At 60.9% G+C, this 14,235-nt stretch overlaps 1 protein-coding gene across 1 annotated transcript in view; it reads left to right on the top strand.

Annotated features, from left to right (window-relative positions):
- Positions 1 to 14,235, top strand: part of PRKCZ (protein kinase C, zeta) — a 118,793-nt gene that overhangs the window by 102,015 nt on the left and 2,543 nt on the right. Inside the window, exons 11-16 of the mRNA XM_012657518.1 lie at positions 9,043 to 9,129; positions 10,601 to 10,736; positions 10,915 to 11,002; positions 12,794 to 12,913; positions 13,520 to 13,599; positions 13,942 to 14,031. Coding sequence (XP_012512972.1) covers positions 9,043 to 9,129; positions 10,601 to 10,736; positions 10,915 to 11,002; positions 12,794 to 12,913; positions 13,520 to 13,599; positions 13,942 to 14,031 — 601 coding nt within the window. The remainder of the gene's footprint in view (positions 1 to 9,042; positions 9,130 to 10,600; positions 10,737 to 10,914; positions 11,003 to 12,793; positions 12,914 to 13,519; positions 13,600 to 13,941; positions 14,032 to 14,235) is intronic.

The raw sequence follows: 14,235 nt of genomic DNA on the forward strand, positions 1-14,235 counted from the left end.
TTTTGCTTGTTCGCAGACACGCATTGTTAGTGTTGCTGTCAGTTGTGTATCTGAGAGTTGGATGGTATCTGAGAGACCGTGGGAGGCCCCAGAGAAACAGGTGACTGAGAAGAGCGCGTGCCAGGCGGCACCAAGGCTTTTGCGGTTTCCCGACAGCGGAAGCGTCCTTGCCCAGCGTGGCCCTCAGCGCCCCGGCTTCCTCCCTGGACGTCCAGCCCGTAGGGTTGCTGTGGGAATTAGTAAATCAGGACACCAAAATGCTTACAGCAAGGCCCGGCTCACAGCAGTCTGCTAACTGTGAGGGCCTTTCTTCTTGTTGGTGATGAGTCTTTGAACAGATAAACCGCTAGTGTTGTGTGCGAGCCCCGAAGGCTGTAAGAACTGCAGCCGCCTCGGTCGGAATCGGGCGGCTGTTACAACTGCCCAGAATCCTCCCCAGCTCTGCAGAGGTTTGACAGGCACAGCCACCGGGACACCCAGGGACACCCAGGCGGAGCAAAGCTGTGAAATTCAACACGGCGCCAGCACGTCCTGCTGTGGGGATCTGGGCGGCGGCGGCCCGACCTGGGTTCCAAAGGAACCTCTGCCAGGCGGGTGTGCTGGGCGCGTGGCCGCTCCTCCCTGGCTGGGGGAGGTAACTGCGGGTTTTATGAGGACTTTCTCTTGGCTCATTGGTTTCTCGCTGAAACTGTCACCCTGAGGCTTTGCCATGGGCCTGGTGCTAGGGGCCAGATGAGTGTCCCACGTCCTGACTCCCAGCCGGATCCCGTACAGCAGGAAACCGAATAAGTCCAGGCAGTGCCATGGCTCCCTGGCAGCCCGCGGGGAAATGCGGTAAATAAAGCGGTGAGCGTCCACAGGGGCTTGGTTGTCACAAAGGGGCCTCTGCACGGGGAACAGTAAGGATTCTTCTTCCCTCCCCTGACCCGGCAGTGCCTGGCCATGGTCCACGTTCACCGCGCGGCCACGTGGAATTCCCGAATTTTGCAGCTCAATGTCAGTATCATGCTGCGCACGTGAGTGGCGTACAGTGATGTTTTAATATGAAACAAACATCTGTTTTATGGACAAACTGCACCCCGTGTCTACACAGACTGCCCAACTTTTCCAAACAATGGCCAAAATTAGCTGATATTACTATTTTTAGCTTTCCCCCACCCCTCCACCACCTTAAATTGTCGCCTGGGGACATTTTTCTCACTTTGGCCTGATCTCAGACGGTAGATGAGCAGATTGCCGTTAAAATCCTGTCGTCGACTTGCTGATCTAAAACAAAACCTCTTACTGTTTGCCTCAGTTTATTATTGATATTTCACACTCACACGCACCAAATGCGCACTTAGCCCGTGGAATGCACCAACACACACCTGTGCTGGCTCACGGACGCGTCGCAGGCCGCGTGCCGACATAGACCCTGGAGGAAGTTCTTCTTGGCTCAGAGTGGCTTCTGTTAATAGAGAGTAAATGCCACTTAATCCGGCCGATTCTTCGTGCGTCATCCTCTGTACGCCGTCTCTGGAGAGGGAGACAGCTTTACTGATACAGCCGAAAGTGACTTCCCCGCAACCGGTCGCCAGCACTGCAGGCGCGGTGTCCGCGGAGGGACTGCGGGGAGCAGAGCGCGTGTGCACCAGCCTGCGTCGTGGGAACGCGTGCAGAGGGAGCCGGGGCCAGGGCTGGGACCGGGGCGGAGGGGCCCGGCCCGAGGGCTTCTCCTGGGGACAGTCGTGCAGGAAGGACAGAGGAGGAGCTTCCAGGGCAGGGCACCCTGTGTGCTGGGGAAGGACGAGGGTGGGACCCGAAGGCCTCAGGGGCATTGAAGGGGCACAGCCAGCACCCCAAGGACGCAGAGGCCCTGGGGGGCTCTCAGCAACGGGGGTCCACGGTGAAGACAGCTCGGGGCTGTCGCAAGCGCCCAGCGCCCAGGGGGCAGGCAGCTTCGGGTCTGGGTGTGAGCAGTGGGGTCTCAGCACCGGAAACCAGACGGACCCTCGGGCCAGTCACAGCCTGGAGGGGACCTTGGGGTGTGCCGGGGGGGTTCAGGTCCCCGATGCTGGGAGTCCTGGTCCCTGGGGGTGCGGGACAGTGCCAGCCCGATGACCCTGGGGTGGGGTCGGCCTGGCCTGGGGGACCAGAGGGTGCTGGGGGCCTGGGGCAGAGATGCCACGGTGGGTGGTGGGGATGTGGGGCTGCTCGGGACAGAGAACCAAGGGGGTGGGAGGGAAACCAGGTTCCCACGTGGCCTCTGGTAGGGGGGAAGGGACTCACAGAGCTCAGACACCACAAACTCGGGTAGGAACCGTCTGGCGGCCCCGGGAAGGGCAGGTCCCTTCCTCTTTGAGAACACGAGTCACGACCCTTCCAAAATGCACACGTTTGTTCGAGTCACCGTGGGAACCCTGAATAGAAAGCAGAAGCTGACTGACACCTGGCAGCGGCGCAGGGCCGGCACCTCAGCCTTTGTTTTCCCGACAGATGGTGACGTTTCAAAGGCCCTGATGTTGCTCAGTTTTCATCTGGGTTGCCTGAGATGGCTAAATGCCGTCCCAAACCCGGTGTCTCTGAGCACAGTGCTCGGGCTGGGCCCCAGCGAGGGTGTCGGTGGGGAGGAGGGTCTTCCAGGGCGAGCGTGACTCACCGAGGGCCGTGGCAGGAGCTTGGGGGCTTGTTTACTTTTTCGTCAAATGCGGGTATTCCGCCGTGGACAGCCGCTGGTGAGTCACCCCCAGGCTCCGAACGGTGGGGGCCTTTGAGACACAGCTTCTGTCCACAGACCAGAGCCTGGGGCCGTGTCCTTCTGCCACCGGGGCGTGTCACACACGTGGGACCCCACTAGGACATGGAGTGGAAGTGGTTTGTTGTTTGTTCCTGACGGGCAGGCGCCTGCTGCCGTATGCGGAGCTCACTCTGCCCGGGTCAGTGTCCTCGGGCCGTCACGCCAGGATGCGGTGGCTCCGGCGCCAGACCTGGGCTTCCCTGATAGCGAGCGGGGACAGGCACGTGCCTCCCTCTGCGTCCAGACGGGAAGGCCCCCGCGGCCGCGCGCTGTGCTGTTCCCTGGACAGCGGCTTGCTGGGGGGTGGGGCCTGGGGGCCTGGAATCACCCGGGGCCCCTGTCATTGAAGTAACTTTCAGGACCCGTCCTGAAATGAGGCCTTTGCCAACATTCAATGACATCAGAAACCACGTAGAATAATGGCCTCCTTTCAAAAACTTCACCCCATCCCAGCCTGCGGAGAAGCCCCGGGGGGAACGACTGCTCCGCAGCCCCGTCCTGGGCAGGCAGCGTCACCATCCGGCTGTTTTTCCTTCTTTCACGTTTATTCTCCACGTGGACCTTAGAATCAGCCTGTTAGCTCTGGAAAGAAAAAAAAACTGGAGTTCTCACCGGGATTCATAACCGTACAGGTTACCTGGGGCAGCTGACATCCTGGTGACGCCGGACCTTCCACCCGCGAGTGTGGCTCACCTTGTCGTCCTGCAGGAGACTAACGTCCGCTTCGTGTGGGTTTTAGTTCCTTGTTGATTTCATGCTGAGGACTTTCTTTTGTTTCCATTACAAATGGGTCTTTTCTTCCGGCGTAGCATCTAGCACGAGCAGCTTGGTTTCGGCGTCTTAATTCCGTGCCCCGTGGCGTCGTGAGTTCTTCCTTGTAGTAATTTTCAGGTGGTTTTCTCAGGATTGTGGATGGACGGGGACGACGTCTTCAAAGAGGAATAATGTTACCCCACCCCCGTCCATGCCGGTCCTGGTGCCTGTTGATGTCCCTCTGTGGGTGGCACCTACCCCATTTGGGGTGACCGCTCTGTCCTCGTCACACCGTGAGCACAGTGCTGGCCACTGTGCCTGAGTCGGGCCCTGCCAGGAAAGCAGAACCCTATGCGGCTGCAGTGGTGTTGGGTGGGCCACTGGGGGAAGGGGACAGCGGGGACGGGGTCTCCGGGCTCGCTGTAGTGGTGTCCCTCTGCCAGGGCCGAAGGCCTGGGAGGAGCTGCCCCTGCTGAGCTGTTGGAGCCGGAGACTGTCCCCTCCCAATTCTGGGGCCCGGTCACCTGGTCTCCTAGGATGCCTTCCGCTGGCAGAGGCCCTGGGCAGTGAAGCTTGTGGATGCCCAGCCACTGGGAGAAGGTTCCAGAAAGGCTGAGAGGCAGCGTGGGGCTAAGAGGAAATGCGCCAGCAGTTGCCACACGGGCGTGGCGTGTCCTGTTGAGGAAGGGACGTCTGGTTCCGTTTACTGTCCAGAAAGAGCATCAGGCTTCTCCAAAGGCCTCTTCACCGTCGGTGGAGCTGAGCTTTAGGTTTTCACCCTCGGGGCTCCTGACACACGTGGGTCACCGCAGTGTGGTTCCTGGTATCGAACTGTCCTTGACTTCCTGGGGAGAACCACGTCCTGCTGCGTTATTCTGTTAATGTGCTTTCGAATTCGGTTTGCTGATATTTTATTTAGGGCTGTTTTTTTGATATTCGTACTGTTTCCGTGTGGGACCTTTAGGCCGGCAGCGCCCTGCAATGGCCAGGAGAGCTGCACGACGGAAATAAGGATTTTGTCACAGGCCCTGGGGGTGCACGGCACACCTGGAGGAGCCGTGGAGAGAGAGGGGGACCCGTGGGCCAACCCCGCCATTGGTCCCGGGTGTTACCCAAACAGGCTTCCTGAGGGAGCTCTAACGGTGGGTCTGGAGCATCAGGCTCCAGCTCCGTGGGCCCCACTGTGACCGAGGGGCCACTGCAGCAGGTCTGCCCGGCCCACGTGGCTGCAGCCAGCTGTCCCCGAGGGAGGTGGTCCCCAGGGAGCAGCTGCATAAGGCAGGTGTCTGGAGCGGCCCCCAGTTGCGGAGCTGCGTGGGGGAGGGGTGTAGAACTGGAAACTGTCCAGGTGACAGCCCTGCTTCCGCGTGAGAAAGTCGAACTATGGTCAAAGCAGACGCCGAGGGAACCTAGAATTTTCAGACGTCACCAGACGTGTTGGTGTTTGATTGGTCTGTAGTGTCTCTCGTGCAGCGTTTATTGGATTTTACGTTTTTCCTGATTCTTAGCTCCCTGGAGCGTCCTAAAGAGCATGGAATTCTCTCGGCGGGACCCCCTGCGACGCTGCTGGAGGGCGGCCGCCTCTGCCTCTGCCTCCCGGTCTTGTTGGTGCCGCTCCTTCCGTTTGCCAGGCGGTGACCTCCTCACCCGGCCCTCCCGTAGCGGCTTCGCCGTGCTGCTTCCTCCTAAGGTGTCAGTTTTGTTGCCAGGCAGTGCTCCCTGACTGGGGCGTGTGCAGGGCGGACGCCTGCACACTCGGCCCCCTCCCCCGTCATGCTTGTCCTCAAAGGGTCACGGGTGTTTCACGTGCGTGTTCCGGCATTTACCCTCCACGGAGAAATCCCAGGCCAGCCCACCCCCCTCCCCACTGGAAGATTTCTTCAGACAATATATCCTTCTATTGGGGTCAGGCGCGGTGGCTCAGGCCTGTAATCCCAGCACTCTGGGAGGCCGAGGCAGGAGGATCACTTGAGGCCAGGAATTGGAGGCTGCTGTGAGCTATGATGATGCCACTGCGCTCTAGCCTGGGTGACAGAGTGAGACCCTGTCTCAAAAAAAAAAAAAAAAAGACCCTTCTATTGGGTCAGCTTCGTCACCGTTTCTTACCTGTGAGCGTCCTTCTCTGTGCCTTAACGTCCCTGCAGCTTTCTCAGGGCGGGGAATCTGGTTTCTGGCCACGCCCTGTAGTGACAGTGCTTCCGTCCTCAGGCCGTCCCCTGGGGCCTCAGCCTCTGCGTCTCACCTCCGTCCTGTCCTCTGTCCTCTGCCCTGTCTCTGCTCCGAGCACCGTCTCTCGGGCTGACTCCTTGGCTCCTGCCTCCCACCGATTTCCTCTGGGGCCCCATCATCTGTGGGGCCACCGCTGTCACATGGCGACAAACCCGGTTGGGTTTACAGGTGTGGGTTCTGGATTCACTCAGGCCGCCTGGTGTTGGGTCTTATTAGCCAGTAGCCGTGTGACCCTGAAAAGGCTATTTAGCCTCCCTGTGCCTCGGTTTCCCCATCTGTAAAATAGGGGAAACGCTAGCACGTACTTCATGCTGTTGGATTAGATGAGTGAATGCCGGGACGGGCCCAGTCGGCCCCTGACCCACAGAGGGCCGTGAACACTGCTAGTGTGGTCCTTGTTGCTGTCACTGCTTACACCAGCGCTCAGCAAACTTCTTCTTAAAGGGCCAGAGAGAAAACATTTTCACCTTCGTGGGCCACACGGTCTCCGTGGCGATGGCTCGTTCTGGCGCAAAAGCAGCCGCAGACAATGTATAAGGAAGTGTGCACGGCAGTGTCCTAATAAAACCGTGAGCACAAACGGTGGTGGCCCACGTGGCAGCTCCAGGTTACGTCACGCTTCTCGATTCCCAGTGCCCTGTGGCCCTGCCGTCGGTGGCCCTGCGCCCGGGCGGGGCGGGTGTGTTGTGCGACCGGGTCAGCGGCACCGAGGGGAAAGCCCAGGCCCAGCTCCTTCCCGGGCGCTTCGTGGGAGTCCTCCGGCCACAGGCACTGTCCCTCCTCCCTCTGAGCCCCGGCCCTCCCTGCACGGGGGTCCCCTGCCCCCGTCCCTCTGGGGTGCCGGGCGTGGCGGGTCAGGACCTGGGTCTTGCCTTGATTGTGCACCTTTCTCTTTGGTTGTCATCGACGGATGTTTTTGTTGGTTTTTACTAATTTTAGCATATTTTATTACGTATCGAGGACACCCCAGGACTGTCTTCCCCCTACTCGGTGCGGAGAGCGTGTGGGTGAGGGGTGGGGGCAGCCCAAGCCCCCACAACACTTGCCACTCGCACCCCCAGCCTCCCGGGGTAGCTCTGACCGCGGTGGGGCCGCCCCGGCGGGAAGAGGCAGCGGAGGCCTGAGGCGGGAGAATCCCAGCGTGGAACCGCTGCAGGGAGGGTGCCCGCGCGAGAAGAGGGGTGAACCTGGCCGTGCTCTGCCACGGACATCTGAGTGTTTTGTCACAGCGGCCGGCTCGCCCTGAGTCACACTCCAGAGGGACCGGGACCAGGCTGTGGCGTTGGAGTTTTGCCGTGAAGAAACGCGAAAGTGGTATTAAGATGTACTCTGTAGACAAAAAGAAAAAATCCGGAGGGACACGGCTGCTTTAGCGAAGGAAAAAAGTCCTCCACAGTCACTGCAGCTTGGGCGCAAGGACGTTGCAGATTAAATACGTTCTGGCTGACCCGCAGGTCGCCTCGGGCCCAGACCGCCAGTGCAGAAACGGCTCTCGCTGAAGCTCGCGTGCAGCTTTCGTCTAGACAGAAAAAGCAAACTGCCTCTGCGTCTCCTTCTCCAGGGTTTTCCTGTCTCCTTGAAGTTTTTCAGCTTCCTAAGGCTTCCTGTCCATGCTTTCCTCCAGAGCTGGTGCATCTCTTCTCTTTCTCTGGAAATGGCACCGCCTTTGTCCCCGGTATAAAAATCCATTATCGGGTAAAGCGGAGACGGATCCTGAGGCCCCGGGGCCTTTCCCGGGAGCACCTCACGGGGCTGTCGGAGCAACCCTGGGGTGCGCGATTCCCGATGGCAGCAAAAGACGTAAGTCTTATGTTTTGATGTCACTCTAAGAGTTTTAAATAAATACTTTTTAAAAACCTTTTTGAGTAATTTTTAGGTGCTAGGTGTCCTGCACGGATCAGACGACTTTCGCAGAACTTCCTCGTGCGAAGGCTGGATGTGCGCAGAACGGTTCCCTGCACGCCTGCTCGTGGCCGGGCTCTGCGCGGCTGCTCCCCGCACGAGCGAGGCCGCGTCCAGCTGCGAGAACTCCTGGTTTACAAACCAAGCAGCAGTGCCGGGCAAGGTTACTGGAGCTTTCCAAAGCGCGTCCTTCGGAGGCAGGGAGATGAGTGAAGGCGCACCCGCCCTGCCCCCAGTGCGCCGGGTGGTGCCAAGTGGAAACGGCGGGCTGCTCACGGGTGCTCAGGGCCTGTGCTCTGGCTTCTGTGTGTGTGTTCGGGAGTCGCTTCCAGTCTCAGCGCGTACCTGAAAGCCTCTTGGGTGATTCGCAGCCATTTCACTGCTTGTGGAGTTGGCCTCTGCCCTCCCCGGCTTCCTTTCGGGAGCTCAGGGACGGCGGGGCACGGACGGGCACGCACCAGCGGCGAGCCGGCATGTCAGAGGCCCAGGTCGGACTTTGGCAGCCAGAGCTCGTGCAGGGAACTGGAGACACGCGTGGATCTCGTGCCCGTGCCCGTGTCCTCCCCACGCCCCTGAGCGCTGACGTTTCAGAGGCAAACGAACAACTCAGGCGCCAGAAGGGCCTTGACCTAAAGACCCGCCAGGTGCCCTCAGCAGGGGATTTCTGGAAAATTGTGTGTGAATTTAATTTTGAAAATGGAATCTCATTAAGTGTGGGAAAGATCTTATTAGTAAAAGAAACCGCACGGTCGATTGTCTTGAGATGTGACGGGCCTGTGCGTGGTCCCGGAGACGTCACTGGATCTCGGTTCCTTACGCCGCGGTCACGGTGATGAACTCTGGACACCACGTCACGCCTGATCCCAGCAGCCCCCTCAGCGTGCCCACTTGGAGGGCTGGCCGGCATCTCAGACGCACCGTGGCCAAATCGGGAGGGAGGCCCCTCCAGCCTGCAGTGCCGTCCCCACGCTGGCGCGGTCTGGGTCCTGGAGGTCGGGCTCCGACGCGGACTCCCCCCAGCTCGCTCTGTCTCCTCAGGGGTCCAGCCCGTGGCAGCTCTGGTCAGCTGTGCCCCGGCCCCACCCCTCTGCCCTCACCTGGAGACAGACGCCACCTTCACTCCTGGGCCCCCCACGCGTCCCTCCCTGGGGTCCGCCTGGACACACGGCCGAGAGGCTGTCGTCTGCTGGACTGTGTCACCATGTGATCCCTCTCTGCCGCTGGGGGGCCCTGCAGCTCTTTGCCCCATCCAGGCCTCTGCGAGAGGGAGGAGCACTTCCTGGGGAGGTGCCAGCTCCCAAAGGCTGCCCATGGCACGCTCCTGTCCGAGCGAGGTTGACTCTGCGGTGATTTCATCCTGTGATCCCCTCTGTCCTGCCCAGGTTGTTCCTGGTCATAGAGTACGTCAACGGCGGGGACCTCATGTTCCACATGCAGAGACAGAGGAAGCTCCCAGAGGAGCATGCCAGGTGAGGAGCTAGCCAGGACAGATGGGATCTGGGATAGGTGGGAGCCAGGACAGGTGGGAGCTGGGACTGGTGGGTCCTAGCCAGGTGGGTGCCAGACAGGTGGGAGCCGGGACAGGTGGGAGCCGGGACAGGTGAAAGCGAGGACTGGTGAGTACTGGCCAGGTGGGAGCTGGGACAGATGGGTGCCAGGACAGGTGGGTGCCGGGACAGGTGGGAACTGGGACTGGTGGATGCTGGGACAGGTGGGAGCCGGGACAGGTGGGTGCCAGGACAGGTGGAAGCCGGGACAGGTGGAAGCAGGGACTGGTGGGTACTGGTCAGGTGGGAGCTGGGACAGGTGTGAGCCAGGTCAGGTGGGAGCTAGCACAGGTGGGTCCTAGCCAGGTGGGTGCCAGGACAAGAGGGACATGGGACTGGAGGATGCTGGGCCATGTGGATGCCAGGACAGGTGGGTGCCGGGACAAGTGGGTGCTGGGCCAGGTGGGAGCTGGGACAGGTGGGTGCCAGGTCAGGTGGGAGCTGGGACAGGTGGGTCCTGGCCAGGTGGGAGTTGGGCCGGGTCGGAGCCGGGACTGCTGGGTGCCATAAATGAAAAATAGCACACCACCCACACATTTGATTTTTTTTAATTGTGGGAAAATACATCGCCAAACTTGGCATTTTAACCACCTTCAAGCGCACAGTTCGGTGGCATTCAGCACATCCACGTTGGTGTGCAGCCGTCACCGCCGCCACCTCCAGAACTCTCCGCCTTCCTCCAGTGAAACTGTCCCCTGAAACACCAACCACCCCCCGCCCCGCACCCACCACGCTACTTCCCGGCTCTGTGGATCTGGCCGCCCTGAGGACCTCGTGTGTGGGGACTCGTGCTGTAGCCGTCCTTTGTGTCCAGCTGATGTCACTGAGCGCCGTGTCCTCAAGGGCCACCCGTGCTTAGCAGGTGTCAGCGTTTCCTTCCTTGTTAGGCTGAGTGACAGCCCGTTTACCATCCGTCCCTTGGTGGACATGGGGCTGTGCCCACCTCTGGCCGTCGTGAACAGCGCGGCTCCGAGCAGGCGCATGGATCATCTCCAGAGACCTGCTTCAGCGCTTTTGGACGGACCCCCGGTCGGGGAATGGCTGGGCCACAGTTCTGTTTGGTTTTCCGGAAGAACAGCGGTGCCGTTCTCCGCAGGGGCTGCACGTTCCACATCCCCGGCAGTGCCCGGGGTCCTCTCCCCACGTCCGGCGGCGCCTCGTTCCTGTTGTGACAGCAGCCGCCGTCCTGGGTGTCTCCTTGTAGCTCTGTCTGCGTTTCCCTCTGACTAGTGACGCCAAGCGTCTGTCTGTGTCCTGCGGCCCACACACTCGAGTTTTAAACCCTGTGCCTTGTCCTCGAGGACACCGGGTCTGTGGGAGGGGCTGGCGGCTGGAGGAGCCCCACGCGGCCCCTTGCTGCGCTCTGCTGACGCGGGGTGTCACCTGCCCCCAGGTTCTACGCGGCTGAGATCTGCATCGCCCTCAACTTCCTGCACGAGAGAGGGATCATCTACCGCGACCTGAAGCTGGACAACGTCCTCCTGGATGCCGACGGGCACATCAAGCTGACGGACTATGGCATGTGCAAGGTGAGCGCCGCGCCCTCCCGCGGTCACGGTCAGACAGCGCCGCGGCCGCCCGGACGCCAGGGTGGGCGCAGGAGGCACCTCTCCCTTGAGCTGCCCGGTCAGCTTTCTCAGGCACACCCTCCCTCTGCCGGGTCGTGTCTGCGTGATTCCCGCCCTCCTGGCAGCTCTGTCCCCACAGGAAGGCCTGGGCCCCGGGGACACGACGAGCACCTTCTGTGGAACCCCAAATTACATCGCGCCTGAAATCCTGCGGGGAGAGGAGTACGGTGAGCACTGCCGCGCGGGCAGGGTGGGGGCCACGTGGCGCGCGGGGCAGCGAGGGTGGGATGCAGCCCGGCCCCTCGGAGCGGGGGCAGGAGGGAGGGGGACCTGCCGGGGCCCAGCCGGCAGCAGGGAGGGCGGCTCTTGACTGTCTCACACCCAGAAGTGACACACACGCTCCCACCTTGTCCCCAGACCCTCGCTAGAACCCGCGCGGTCCTCCCGTGTCCCCTCGCGTGTGTCCTGGTGCAGGACGCTGGACAGGGCTCCCGTTGTCACGGAGCCGCAGGGCAGGGAGGAGGAAAGGTGCAGACGGCAAAGACAGCCGGGGCCCCGCGGCCCGGAGAGCACCCAGGAACGCTGGAGGGCGGTTCTGCTCCTCTCCCTGCTCTGGCCGTGAAACAACAACGGGACACAGTGTGCATCTGTGTGTGTGTGCTGCACGCGTGTGCATGCGCGCATTGTGCTGTGCACACGTGTTCCTGTGTTGCACGTGTCTTTGCGCACACCCAGGCACTTTTGCATCCTAGTGTTTCCAATGAACACGTTTCCTCATAAACGTGCCTTCAAATGTTTCACACGGTTTCTTTGCCATTAACATGGGGTTGGGGCTGGCAGCGTGGGCAGGGCCCCCCCCCCCAATAACTGGGCTCCTGGGAAGCTGCTCGATGGACGTCACCCTGCGGCCAGAGAAGGCTGGTGGTCGGCAAGAAAGTCCAGAGCCCAGCCCGGGATGGGGACGCGGTGAGGAGCAGGCTGATGGACGAGCTAGAGCAAAACCGAAGTCAGGGCCGGGCACGGTGGCTCACGCCTGTCATCCCAGCACTCTGGGAGGCCGAGGCGGGAGGATCGCTTGAGCTCAGGAGTTTGAGGCCAGCCTAACCAAGAGCGAGACCCCGTCTCTACTGAGAAATAGAAAGAAATTAGCTGGACAACTAAAAATATATAGAAAAAATTAGCCGGGCATGGTGGCTCACGCCTGTAGTCCCAGCTACTCGGGAGGCTGAGGCAGGAGGATCGCTTGAGCTCAGGAGTTCGAGACCAGCCTGAGCAAGAGTGAGAGCCCGTCTCTACCAAAAAGACCAGCCAGGTGTGGTGGCGCCTGTAAGCCCCAGCTACGGGAGGCCAAGGCGGGAGGCTGACTTGAGCCCAGGAGTTGGAGGCTGCAGTGAGCTGTGATGACGCCACTGCACTTCAGCCAGGGCGGCAGAGTGAGACCCTGTCTCAACAAAAACAAACAAGAAACTGAGCACCCCTCTGCACAACCGCCCACCCCTTCATATTTAAAAATAAAAAAACTGAAGTCGGAGTCTCCTACTCCCCCATGCACTAAGATGCAATCCTAACAGATTGACTATTTGAATGGGAAAAAACCCAGAAGGGTGAAAGTACAGGAAAACACAGGACAGTGTCTTTGCTGTGCAGAAGTTTTTTCAAGCTTAGTTATGTGAAAGCAGGTGTGAGGAAGGACAGTCACCGGCGGGGTCGGTATTTTACGCCTGTGTGTGGACAGAGATGCCCCAGACAGAACTAGAGGCCCAGGGACACGCTGGGACACCTACGCAGAGGTCGACAGCTTAACGTGAAAACAGTTCTGCAGCCGGGAGAGGAAAAGACAAGTCCCCGGGAGGCGGAGGGACGCCAGGCCGCCCAGGGAGGGGGCGCGGGGTGGGCGACACAAACTCACCCTGGGTCCCTGCTGCCCGCTGTGCGGAGCACACCCACGCTGACCCGTGTCAAAGCGAACCGCAGCCCACGTGGCCGCCCGCCTGGCCTGACGGCCGTGTTCTCCCCAGGGTTCAGCGTGGACTGGTGGGCGCTGGGGGTGCTCATGTTTGAGATGATGGCGGGACGCTCCCCCTTCGACATCATCACCGACAACCCCGACATGAACACGGAGGACTACCTTTTCCAAGGTGCGTGGCCCGGTCTGCGTTCGGGGCCTCCTCGCCTGGGAGGTGTGTCTCCGTCCCTCTAAGAGGGTGCGGACGGGGTCCCCAGGTCGGTACGTGCAGCGCTGCGGGAAGCACAGCTGGGCCGTTCCTCTGTGCAGACCCGTCCCGCACCCCGGCTCTCAGGGGCGCGCGGCTGGGAGGACGGCGGTGGGTGGGGCGACTGCACGTCCCCTCACCGGGGTCTCGGGGAAAGAGGACCTAGTCCACACTCTCCTGTGCCCTGGCCAGGGGCACACCTGGAGCCCTGGGCGGGGCTGTGCTCGGCCAGTTACCAACCCCCCTGCCCCGCCGCCCCCCAGAAGCACCAGACACCTGCGTGTGGTGCGGGTTCCGCTGGGACGCTGGGGTCCAGGGAGGCAGGTGGTCCCCGCGACGCCCCCTGGTGGCCGGTGTGCAGGGGCGCCGTGCACCCGTGATGGCAGGGCTGGGGGGGGCTGTCGGCTCACGCGTGGGCACACACGTGCCACCACCCAGGGAGGACTCCGCGGGCCTCGGTTTACGGATCTTGCTGGGGTGTGGGAAGGGGCGCGACGGGCCGCCAGGCTCACCGGGCTCCCGTCCTTGCAGTTATCCTGGAGAAGCCCATCCGGATACCCCGATTCCTGTCCGTCAAAGCCTCCCACGTTTTGAAGGGATTTTTAAACAAGGTACATTTCCAGCCGTGGTGACGAGGTGTCTCCTTTGCGGCTGCACGTGCTCTGTCTTCACGGTGCTGGTGGGGCGGAGGCTGTCAGCTGCCACCAACCCAGAGCAGGTTTCAGTTTCTGCTTTGACATTTGAGCCCTGCATCCTGCGAAGCGTCCATTTTTATTCGTACTTAACCAAATAAAATGATGAGAAGTTGCGAATGAAGCAGCTAACAGTGGGGAAGCACGGAGCGTCAGAGCCCTCGGGGGTCAGAGCAGCTGGGGGTCTCCCGCTGAGCATGCCAGGGTCGGGGGCTGCTTTGCTCAGGGCTGACTTGTCCTTATTTGACCTCTAACCCCCAGGACCCCAAAGAGAGGCTTGGCTGCCGGCCACAGACCGGATTTTCCGACATCAAGTCCCACGCGTTCTTCCGCAGCATAGACTGGGACCTGGTAAAGCGTCACAAGCTCTGTTTACACCTGAGTAGCTGGGACCACAGGCGCCACCACGCCGGGCTAATTGTTTTAAAAAACTTTTTGTAGAGATGGGATCTCTCTGTGTTGCCCAGGCGGGTCTCGAACTCCTGGGCTCAAGCGACCCTCCCAGAGTGCTGGGAGCACAGGCGTGAGCCACCGCCCAGTCTTGTTTTTCACTTT

The sequence above is a fragment of the Propithecus coquereli genome, unplaced genomic scaffold (genome assembly GCF_000956105.1).
Source record: "Propithecus coquereli isolate 6110/MARCELLA unplaced genomic scaffold, Pcoq_1.0 Scaffold544, whole genome shotgun sequence".
NCBI lineage: Eukaryota > Metazoa > Chordata > Mammalia > Primates > Indriidae > Propithecus > Propithecus coquereli.